This window comes from Bactrocera dorsalis, chromosome 2, assembly GCF_023373825.1.
Source record: "Bactrocera dorsalis isolate Fly_Bdor chromosome 2, ASM2337382v1, whole genome shotgun sequence".
Taxonomy (NCBI): Eukaryota; Metazoa; Arthropoda; class Insecta; order Diptera; family Tephritidae; genus Bactrocera; species Bactrocera dorsalis.
This window is the reverse complement of record NC_064304.1, coordinates 103,381,362-103,393,099: the sequence shown is the minus strand read 5'-3', so window position 1 is coordinate 103,393,099 and position 11,738 is coordinate 103,381,362. Positions and strand designations below refer to the sequence as shown.

Here is an 11,738-nt window from a genome sequence, read left to right as displayed (position 1 = left end):
CACTCATTTAGCGAATTCCATTGCACATATACATATGTATATGTATGTATATGCATTCAAATACACCACAGGGTGTCAATATTACTTTACAACTCTTGCATTGCGAAGCACAAAGCAACAAAAAAGTGGGTTAAAGTGTTTTTAAATTACTTGACTCTTCCATTTCCGGTTGCTATAAACAAAATAACAACACATATAATAACAGACAGCCGTTGGGAAGGCAGACAAATCGAGAAAATAGAAAATTTATAAAACTATTGGGAAATTATTGTTTTTTTATTTTTATATGTATACATAAATAATATTATTGCAATTGTAATAAAATCACTGACGCGATACCATGGAGGAAGTGGATGTAACAACAGTCGATCAATACCAGACGCTGGTGCGCTACAATAACCCAGTTTTGGTGGTAAAACATCCAGACAAAAAGGGTGTACCAACAGAAATTGTAAGTCCAGCATGTTAGATTTTTAACACAAGCTGAATTTAGTATTTTAATGACGTACGTAGGAGATGAAGCGACCACTAACAGCCGGTGCTTTGCTCGACACTAAACGGGAAACCGAGGAGATATTGAATTCGATTTTGCCACCACGCTGCTGGGAAGAGGATGGACAATTGTGGCAGCAAACAGTAAGTACATGAAGTGAAAGATAACCAAATAGGTGAAACAAAGGTTTTAGCTGAAAAAATCGTCGTGTTAAATAAAGCACAGAAATCTATAAAAATGTTGCCGCCAACTTGTACCTAAATTTATGATTCTTCCAAAAGGTTTCAAGCACACCAGCTACACGACAGGATGTGATCAATCTGCAAGAGATGCTCGACACACGTCTTCAACAAACTCAGGCTCGTGAGACTGGAATATGCCCCATACGTAGAGAATTATATACACAGTGTTTTGGTAGGCAAAATATACATGTACGTAGTGTTAAATACTAATGTCCAAATATCTGCTTTCAAGATGAAATAATACGTCAGGTCACCATCAACTGTTCCGAGCGTGGTTTACTGTTACTACGCATACGCGATGAAATCACCATGTCGATGGAGGCATATGAAACGCTATATTGCAGTTCGGTGGCTTTTGGTATGCGTAAGGCACTGCAAGCGCACGAAGAAAAGGAAATGTTGCGTGATCGTGTCAAAACATTGGAAATGGAAAAAGAAACGCTTGAAGATATTATAAACGATATGAAAATTAAACAAGAACAAGCAGAGCGACGTAATGCGGAATTGCGCGCTTCCGAAGAGAAGAAATACGCAGAAGAAGTGGCATTCCTCAAGAAGACCAATACACAACTCAAGGCGCAACTGGAGGGCATTACAGCGCCAAAGAAGTAAAAATATATACTCGTGCTGGCCAGGAGTTTTATGCAATTTTTATATTTTTGTGTAATAAAATGTTTATATTTCTACATATATTTATTGATGAATCTGTTGTTATTTTGATGACATTATAAACTTTAATAATGTTCTGGTAAAAATCCCAATCACTCTGCATTCGTCGGCGCTTCAGACGCATCAGTTTCAGCAGGCGTCACAATTTCCTCTGTCTCGGTGGATGCTGCCGCTGCTGCCTCAGCTGGCGCTTTCTGCTCCTCCTCCACCTCGTCCTCCATATTGATTTCATTAACAATCGGCGTGGGTGTGAATTTAGCAGCAACTTTAGCTGGCTTTTTTATTTCGTTAGTTGGACGCTTTGCAGGCGGCTCTTCTGTTTCTCCGGCGGCTTCTTCTGTCTCAGGTATTGCCGACACGTCGTCTTCACTCTCCTGTGGTAAGTTTGTGTACATTTGCAAGTCACCTTGTGCTGGTAGTTTATCCTTTATCTCTTCCATGCGTTTCATATACATTTCGTATACATACTCGGCCATATGTGACATATTGTTTACTTCGCACAGGTTTTGTGCATCGACTTTGTCGTTAGTTAAACGCTGTGCGGGATAGGTTTCTTCTGGCAGTAGTTGCAGCCGCTGTGGACGTTGTGTGAGCTGCATTGAAAATATAAGTTTATATTCGAAACCACATTTTGTATTGAAACTTCAATGAACTTACCAACTTAAAAGTTTGTTGCAATTCAAAACAGTTCTTAAACAATGCTACACGTCCGAATATATACAAGCCGAGACGCGCACGACTCATAGCCACAACCAAACGACGTACATCGCGTAAATGGCCCACCGCTTTTGTGCGCACCAATGAAATGAGTATGTAATCATTCTGTTGACCTTGATACTTATCCACAGTGGTGACTTTGTATGGCCAACCGATGAGCGGATTATTGCCACAACGCACATTGATCACATCGCGTATCAAATGCTTTTGCCCATTGTAAGTGGTCAATATAGATATCTTCTCGGCGGGGTAACCCAATAGACGCATGTACATATAAACGGCTACTATGTACTCAGCCTCAGCGAGATTCTGTTGATTAAAAGTAAGGTTATGTAAAGAGTGGAAAGAATATTTTGCGAAGTGGAACGTTTATGAGCTTTGAGTAAGGATAATAACGGGAACAGAGGCAAGACAATGTGTGAACTTAAGGAAAAGCATAAAATCATGAGATGAAAAGGTGGGTTAGGGTAAACAATGAAATGAAAAGGACTTGGGTGTACTAAGTATAAGCATAATGAGAGGGATCTGACAAAGGATAAGCTATTATTTGCGTGTTTGGGGGATTTAGCAGACTTCATATCAAATTATAAATGAAAATAAGTTTGATATAGTTAGATATCGAATCTAATTGTATGCGGATTAGAGCGAGTTGATTCACAGGGAGCGGAAAAAATGGAAAAATCGCATATTCTGGATATTATAGGCCTAAAACAGGTCTCGAGTCAGCGACTTTTATGGCAAAGTTTATTTTAGGAATTACTATTATCATTATATTCGACACGCTCTAATATTCATATCCTATATATATCACCAGAACTTACTTGATAAAAGAACGGATTCGGTTCTGTTTCGCCCACACCCTTGAAATCATCCACGTTGATAAGCTGATAGTCGTGTACAAAGCCAGCATTTGCATTGCGATATTCGCTGCGCTCTAAGATATGCGAAAGATCGTCTAGTCTCTTGTAGCGCCACTTGTACAAGGAGCATATGCTAAAAAATAAAAGAAAGTAAAAATAAAAAATTAACCAAAACATAACAGGTTGTAATATACCTGGATCTGGCACGTCCTTGGCCATCCAAATCGACCGTGGGTACGCCCAAACGCACCAAGCGCGTAAATAAGCTTTGCTCCATATTCGAGTACTTTTGGAATGCCATATTTTTTATGACCGGCGGCAATTGATGATGATCACCGATCATAATCCAACGTTTCAAACGATTATAACCATCGAGCGGATCTTGTAGCAGCAGCGGTATAAATGTTTCAATTTCCAAAATTTGCGCTGCCTCCTCCATCAGTATGTTATCGTAGCGAAAGCCCAAATTAACTAGTTCTTTACGCTTCAGCGCCGCGTGTGTACAAGTCATGGCTATGATTTTTGCTTCTTTCACAAGCAAATATTTGGAGCGATCCAAACCGGTGCGCAACAGTTCGAATGCGCGAAATTCCTCCAGCTCTGCGAAAATATGCGTTATATAACGGAAACAGGATTTGGCAATTTCCATATATTCATCGTATGTGTCGCCCTTGAAAAGCGGTTGTGGCGCATCGGCGAAGAAACGTGTGAAAGGAAATTCTTTCTCGAAGACTGCACGCCATGCCGCCGGCTCCGTTGCAACGGAAACGGCTGTGGCTTGGGTAAGAAACTTTTCCCAACGCGCCACTACATTGTAGAGATAAAAGTAACCGGCTGTTTCGCAAGTGTACGCATTGTCGCCGAGCACATTGAGCGATTCCTGCAGCTTTTGTACTTTTTTAAGCAATTCCAAGCGCTGTGTCAGCACGTAATTGACGCGTCCATAACGACTGAAATCTTTCTCCGTTTCCAGTGCCTCTTCGCCGTGACCCAGACGTAGTAAATGCCGTTCGTCAATGTCTAAAGCCATAATTTTTTCGAAGAGTTGATTAAGCGCTTGATTGGAGTGTGTTACGATTAAAGTGCGTTGATTGGGATGATTGTGGTAGATATTGGATATGATTTGCACGGCCACGTCAGTTTTGCCTGTACCTGGTGGACCCACAACCAACGTTAGACCGGGTTGCATGCCAGCGCGTATGGCCTCCAATTGGGTAGGGGTGAAACGTACCGAGTTTCTGAAAAACAGTTGTCAGTTAGTCGGTAACATAAATTGTCGGTTGAAAAATTGTAAGATATTTCATATCATTACTATCAGTCTGATTCGAACTGATCTCTTTCATACACACCATAATATGTACGTCTATACTCACTGTTTCGGTTTGTTAGCCACATATGGACCACGGCTTTCGTAGACATAGGGCTGTACCACGATGGCCTTTTCCAAGGCAGGCTTCATATTTTCGTCATCTTCCTTAGCATCATCGTCACCGTTTTGCTCTTCCGGCACATCTTCAAATATCAAACGGAATGGTGGTACGCGCTTTTCCTCTGCCGCCGTACATTTAATCTCATAGCCTGGAAAGCTATTTTGTAGATGATCGAAATTCAAGAAAGTGTCATTGAAATCTAAGCTGCGCTCCTGATTCGGCATGTGCGAGTAGTGCGCAGCACCCGGATCACCATAGCCGAGCAGCAAGTCATGCAACCATGGCGGCACCACACATTCGGTGTTCATTAAATGGCGTATGGTCTCCAGCACAGCCTTAAAGTTGTTCTCTTTTGGCTTGCGACGCATTATGATGTTGAAGCTCTCGTAGACATCATCAGAACCCTGAGCGAAAATTGAAACGTATTAGTTAGTTAATAGAAAAGTTGCGAATCAAATATTTTCAGCGTACATCTTGTAAATTGTCCATGTCCAAGCGATATTGATTCGAGTCCAACCATACGCGGTAGGTGCGTTGCTCGCCGGGCAATTGTGGGCGTGGTTCGGGTCCATCTTCTATCACACGTCCATTGGCATCCAACATACCCTCCACCTCACAGCCGCGCACATACACGAGACCCACCTGTGGTATGAAGGGCTCGCGTGGATTGTATTTGGTGCCTGAAAGTATAAATTTTGTATAGTCAAATATATGAAAAGAATCCACATTCCACTCACCGTAAGGTTTAGTCGGCTTCACTGTTATTAAGAAACATACGTCATGCTTGCGTAAGTTCTCCCACTCATCTTTAATTTCCTTACGTACGGATAAGGTTACCGAAACATCGGCGCGCACGCGTGACGGTTTACGCTCGCCAATGTGCGGCTTCGTCACCTCAACCACAGCGAATGTTGCTATCGGCAGCGCCATGCGCGCCCAGCCGCCAAATACGACACCACCATCCTCCGATTGCCACGGCAGCATGCGACTTACAGCATCCTCAATGTCCTGTCGTATCTCATAGGTGGATTCCAAGCGAAACAGATTAAAGTTGCGCAACAAATAATCGTGTAAAGTGAGAAATTGTAAATTCAACTTCGGCAAAGCTAAGCAACCATCACCAGAAAAGTATTCGGAAGGTACAACATTTTCGTCCCATATTATATCCTCGGTGGGATAGAGTGGCATCTCGTTGAGCGCCTCCAGCTGTGAACAGCGACGTTCGTGACACGTTATCAACAGCTCCTTGAGGAATTCATCGTCGAGCCGATGCCATTGGAAGGGCGGTTCCAGTGCTTCCGGCACCAAATTCAAAAACGATGCAATTTCTTTGAGCGCCTTTGCATCCAATGCACCAAAGTGACGGTGTAGCGCATCGCGCGTGTCTACATTCGCGACATTGGACAAAGCGAACAGTCGCAAATCGGGAAATTTGGCGAATGCTGCACGTTGTAGTGAAGTGATTTTCTTGTAATGTAACTGTGTCATCTGATGGTCGGTTAGTGAGTCGCCGGTTACGTCACTAATTTCGAAGCGCGTATAGAATTTCAACATGTCGAGAAGCTGCAATGCAGAGTAGATATGTACATATATGAGTTGTTGATTGAAGAATAATAAAACGACAAAGTGGAACCAAAGAGGGCATACGAGTAGTGGGTTAATATCTTCTGGAATTTATCTATAGAACGCATCCAACCCTTGCGAAGACTTAGCTCACTGCTAAGATTAACGGAACTTAGAGGAAGGCGCTTCCGTTTAGAAATTCAGCAATGTATTCTCCGAGCGAGTGTCGACTGGGCAATGGGTGTCGCTGCTTACAATATCAGAATCTTAAGCTGGTTTCTGGTAGAGTCATTACATTGCAGGCAGACGACTCCTAGCGAAGACTGACATATCTTTCCATTCATCCCCTCATGTTGGACTGCTTTATGCGCATCCTCAGAAGTAGGTGAATGGGTAATACAACGTCCATTGCTAATCAGGTACCCGGCGGTAGGTATAAAACGCTAGGGGTAGAGACCCCCGAATCTAAAACTCGTAATGGAGGACGACAAAGAAACGAAGCGGACCGGGATATCGGTCCAAATGTCGGTGGGAGGCGAGGCTGCTACCGCCGGCGGGCACAGGGATCGTAAGAGCTGTATCGCCAGCGGCCACACCTCCACTGCAACGGAAAAAGGTTGCAGTGGTTGTATTCCTACTGCCAAACCAGCTGTACAGCGCGCGGATACCACAGTCCATGAAGACTCGGACCAAGAAAGTGCTGTTAGCATAAACGCGGAAAGCAAAGTACGGAGTAAGCATCTGGGGTCCTCACAGTATGATGCACTGGAGGAGGTAACGACAGTGAAGCCGCAGAGTCTTTTAAAATTCACGTAAAGCTCAGGCATTCTAAACGATGACTACTCCTCTTGGACTTAGCAAGCGAACTTCATCTGGTATGGTTTATTGGCCTACCATATTAACCTAACCTAAAGCTAATGGTAGTTCAAAGTCGTTTCCACAGGATATTCAGCTCTACATAAACGTACTGAACCCATATTTATATATTACTCGGCAGCGTCGTGAAAGCGTAAGTTGTAAGTCTTCTTAGGATTTACTATTGAACTAATGTGCTTCGTATGTGCTTGGCAAGCTATCAACACGTGCTCAGTCGCAATTTGGTCTAGTGAACTCCTCGCCTAGAACAAATTTCGCTTTTTCTGAGTTTAGAAGCAAGTCCTTCCAAACGTTTATCGTAAACATAATGAAGTTCTGCAGAAACCCCACGTCATCTACGTCAATATCTTTCAGTTTATGTCAAAATTATTTATTGTTTCTTGAATGATACTCTAAATCGAACCTCCACTGAAAACATATCCTCCAAAATACGAAGCAAAAAACTCAAATACCCATATATGCAATAATTATTTCCCACGAGAATCAGAAAAAACCTAACACACCTGCTATTACGGTAGACAGGAATGCGAACTCGTGACATCGGCGCACGCAATAATTTGTTTTTATGTAAGTCATATTTTTATGTAGTAGATATATTAGTATGTATACATACATAAATAAACTAATAACCTAAAGAAACCACAAATTAAGTGAAACGAGGGTGGTTCAATAAGCAACTAAAAAATATAACATATATGACTATGATAATATTGGCAAACCGATCCGAAAACGATAGTTATATTGACAAAGTACTCGTACAAGTGAGAGAGAAACAGAGAGAAACATGGAGCTTCAAATTTGAAAATAATAACACAAAATTAACAAGGCAGACAGTCATTATTCCTCCCTGGAAGAGAATTTAAAATTACTCAGTGAGAGCAACTATCGACGGAATAATTTGATCCAGATGGCTTGCTGGCCTCAGAATAAAGTATTTAAAAGTTTTTCTAAGAAAATATTTCCAGACCTTCCAATCAATATCACCAATGCGTCGTTTGTTTTACTTTGTCTAGGTTAGGTAAAGAAACGAACGAATGTAACTAATGGCGAGGGGAAGCTAGACTAAATATCTAAAATATTTACAATAATCAGCGAGTTTGGGATGAAGTCTTGGCCAAAAAAATCTTGGATCTAACCGTAAAGTTTTTTTCGATTATCCTAGTAACAGGCCAATTGAAAAAATCACAGGCCTGCCACATAGATGCTACTAGAATTACATCCATATGATTTTAGCCAGCTCTAACTTTCAAGGTACTTGTATAAATTTGACAGCTGTCGAATCATTAGTTAGTGAATTATATCATTTTGAGTGAAGCAACTTTTGTTTCTGAAAAAATGTTAAAGCCACGGTTTGGATTGATTAACATTATTTGGACTCTGCACCAGGAAAATCAACCGTTGAAAAGTGGTTTGCTAAGTTTCAACGAGTAGCAATGAGGATGATGAGAGTATGTTCGCTTGTATTTTGGGAAGCGTATGGAATAATTTTTATGGACTACCTTGAAAAAGAAAGACCCATCAATAGTGACTTTTACATAGCATTATTGGACCGTGAGAGGGCCGCAAAGATAGTGCTGTTTCACCAAAGCTATGCACCGTGTCATAAGTCAGCGAAAATGTTGGCAAAAATCTATGACTAGAGCTTCGAATTTCTTCCGCATTCACCATATTCTCCATATCTGACCCCCAGCAACTATTTCCTGTTCACAGATCTCAAAAAAATACTGACTGGGAAGAAATATTCTTCGAATGAAGAGGTGATTGCCGAAATTGAGGCATATTTTGAAGCAAAGGACAAATCGTACTACAAAAAGAAGGAGGGTTGCTATAATGACTATCGCCCTTGAAGGAAAAACAACGAATAGGCATTCTGAGAGGTAATACTCTAACCATTCATCAACTTTAGGCAATTATGTGCTTTTTACCGATTGTACCGTACCCTAATTACATTATTTGTAAACGAAATATATTCATTGTTCCCATCCTGTTACGGGTTTTCAAGAAAAAGGTTCTGCGGAAGATATGTGGTCCTTTGTGTATTCGCATTCGATTGAGCGATGAGCCGAACGAGTTATAATACGACACTGACATGTTTCCGCGATTTAAGAGACAGCGGCTACGTCTGGCTTGGTCATGTCGACCGTATGGATGAAAACACTCCAGCTCTGAAATTATTCGACGCAGGAGTTGGAGAGATTAGGTTTGGTATCTCGAATTGGCGCCAAATTGCGAAAAGAAGATCAGCGATCAGCGGTGTCTACGCCAGTAAAGAAGAAGAAAAAACGAAATTAAAATCTTAAACCAGAAGATGGAGAACTCCTGATCGAATTCTAAATTACCGACGGTTCTTAGTACTCATATACCGGTGGAAATTGTTTGCAGGGGTTGAAGCACACAGGATTTTGATTTTCAGTGACTCTTTGCGCCACCCTTACACACACACAAATAGCTTCACAACAAAACTAGCACAAGATGCGGTACCACAAAGGCACAAATACCAAATTGAAAGCCAACGCAATTCGATACATCACCATCTCACCGCTAAAACTAAACAGCGAACAACCACAAAACAAGTAGCAGTCGCTTTAGCGTTGCGTTTCGACGTTTCGTGCGTCGGCTGCTAATGGAAGTTTTTGTTGTTGTAGGGGTAAAAAAGCATATTAATGTAGTTAAACGTTTAAAATCACGTAACACATTCAATGCAGCCTTAATAGTTGCCGAGAAGTGTGTGTGTGTGGCACACAAATAAATATTTCTACCGAGCATGACCACGTGCCCCAGTATATATCCTTCACACAAAAGAAGTGTGAGTTTGAGAAAATCGAACATGCTTTCCAAATTATAACGGTAGCTCGTTTTTACACTACCAAACTCAGCTGACAGACGGACGGATAAGCAGACGGAGGGGCGGTTGAGCGTGTGGTCAAGTCAAAACGTCGGCAATCCACGAGCCGCGACAAAAACACGGAAGTCGATTGCTGCCTGTGTGGCTCAAATATAGGGCAGCACACAGCTCCTTGACGACGCAACCCACAACAACAGCGCTGATAGTCGCAGCGACGTAGACGCCAGTGTTGTAAACTTTGAAGTTGACGTGCGATAACAAGGAATGACAAGGAATTCGTTTTAGTTTTTTAGAGAAGAAGAAACTTCGAGTTTTTGCTTACAAATAAATACGATAAGAAAAGCTGTTGACTTTAAATGTGGTAAGCAATCGACGGTGGAGTAAATTTAATTTATTTTTTTCCTTAGAAAAAAACTTCACCCATAAGGCTCTTGCTACTTGCAAAGGGTTTCTCAATATGGGCGAACTGTTGTATTCATTTTGAGCAACAAAGTGCGTTGTGTCTATTTTTAGACAATAAGATAAGAGATTCGTGGATCGACACGCACCACCTCTTCGTAGATTTCAAAGCTGCTTTTGACAGCACGAAAAGGTGCTGAATTTATGCCGCGATGTCAGAATTTGGTATACCCACAAAACTGCGTAAACTAACGTCGATCAATACCAAAAATTCCATCAAGATCGGGAAGGACCTCTCCGAGCCATTCGATAATTCGAGCTGCAGAAGTAAATAGAGACGGTACCATCTTCTATAAAACTGTACAGCTGCTGGCGTACGCCGATGATATTGATCCTATTCCGAAGAACAAAATCCAAACTCTATAAATCACTCGTTATTCTCGTCCTGCTATGTGGTACAGAGGCACGGACTATGATAACATCTGATGAGTAGACGTTACGAGTTTTCGAGAGAAAGGTTCTGCGGAAGATTTATGGTCCTTTGCGCATTGGCAACGGCGGGTACCGCATTCGAAGGAACGATGAGCTGTACGAGTTATACGACGACATTGACATAGTTCATTGAATTAAAAGATAGCTACACTGGCTAGGGCATGTAGTCCGTATGAATGGAAATACCCTAGCTCTGAAAGTATTCGATGTAGTAACCGCCGGGGGAAGCAGAGGAAGGGGAGGACCTTCACTCCGTTGGAGAGATCAGGTGGAGAAGAACCTGGCTGCACTTGGTATCTTAAATTTGCGTGAAATTGCGAAAAGAGGAAACGACTGGCGCGCTGTTGTTAACTCGGCTATAACAGCGTAAGCGGTGTCTACTCCAGTAAGGAGGAGGAAGAGAATTGTATTCGTGGAACCACAATGTGTCCACCAAAAAGTCGTTGATTGTACCAGAAGGAAATAAATTATGATTATGTGATGCGTGATTTTGATTTTGACGGAATGTGTCGAATTAACGACCTGGAGATTCTACAACTTTTGAGAGTTGGGTGAGTAGCTGAACCGATGACTTGAAAAAATAAACGTTGACGAGTGTATACTCATATGTGAAGGTGAGTTTAAATCGTTGTTAAGACGGGCTTGGTGACGTGGAAACACTCTACGGCATATATAGACTTAGATTTAAATCAAGGCAGCAATATTTAGCAAAATTTTGTTGCGAATGTCCTTTGATTATATAATGAGCCCCAGTCGAGTACCCCTGTATTAAAATCACATGGTATTGCCGATACAAAATCAAAGGAAATAAAGGAATAAAAGTAAGTTGTAAAAACATTTAGTTGGTTTTGAAATTCACTGATTGAATTGGGTCAACAACTTCGACAACGAAGATTGCAGTCTTTGGGGGACGCGCAGATGAATAGATAATGTGGCAGTGTTGCAAGAAGACAAAATTTCAGCTGCGCTTGGTTGCAAGCGGCTATCGAAAAGCGTATTAGGCGTGAGTGTGTGTGTGTGTGCGTGACATCTGCGGCACGAGCTGCAGTCTGTGACACTATTGCCGGTTTCCGTTTCCAATCAGTGACCAGCAAGCAAGCGAGCAAATAAATACACAGGCAAGTGAAGTAATTAAATACAACAACATTTAAA

The 11,738-nt window shown here is 41.8% G+C and overlaps 2 protein-coding genes across 2 annotated transcripts in view; one reads left to right on the top strand and one right to left on the bottom strand.

Moving 5' to 3' along the window:
- The first annotated feature begins 54 nt into the window (after positions 1–54).
- Positions 55–1,454, top strand: LOC105232697 (putative inner dynein arm light chain, axonemal). The gene is made up of 4 exons (XM_011214481.4): positions 55–451; positions 514–636; positions 775–907; positions 968–1,454. Exons 1-4 carry the CDS (start codon positions 341–343, stop codon positions 1,345–1,347), a joined length of 747 nt encoding a protein of 248 aa, XP_011212783.1. The 5' UTR covers positions 55–340; the 3' UTR covers positions 1,348–1,454.
- The window catches only part of LOC105232689 (RNA helicase aquarius), a 26,715-nt gene continuing 16,337 nt past the window's right edge, over positions 1,361–11,738 (bottom strand). The window contains exons 5-11 of the mRNA XM_011214472.4: positions 5,149–5,974; positions 4,883–5,091; positions 4,355–4,815; positions 3,176–4,219; positions 2,943–3,114; positions 2,062–2,430; positions 1,361–1,997 (exon numbers count right to left, since the gene is read on the bottom strand). Of these exons, the coding sequence (XP_011212774.4) occupies positions 1,497–1,997; positions 2,062–2,430; positions 2,943–3,114; positions 3,176–4,219; positions 4,355–4,815; positions 4,883–5,091; positions 5,149–5,974 (3,582 nt within the window). The 3' untranslated portion in view covers positions 1,361–1,496. The remainder of the gene's footprint in view (positions 1,998–2,061; positions 2,431–2,942; positions 3,115–3,175; positions 4,220–4,354; positions 4,816–4,882; positions 5,092–5,148; positions 5,975–11,738) is intronic.

Coding starts and splice junctions, on each gene's coding strand:
- LOC105232697 (XM_011214481.4), top strand. CDS start 341: ATGGAGGAAGTGGATGTAACAACAGTCGATCAATACCAGACGCTGGTG. Junction 452..513: donor AGGGTGTACCAACAGAAATT/GTAAGTCCAGCA, acceptor TGACGTACGTAG/GAGATGAAGCGACCACTAAC. Junction 637..774: donor GACAATTGTGGCAGCAAACA/GTAAGTACATGA, acceptor TTCTTCCAAAAG/GTTTCAAGCACACCAGCTAC.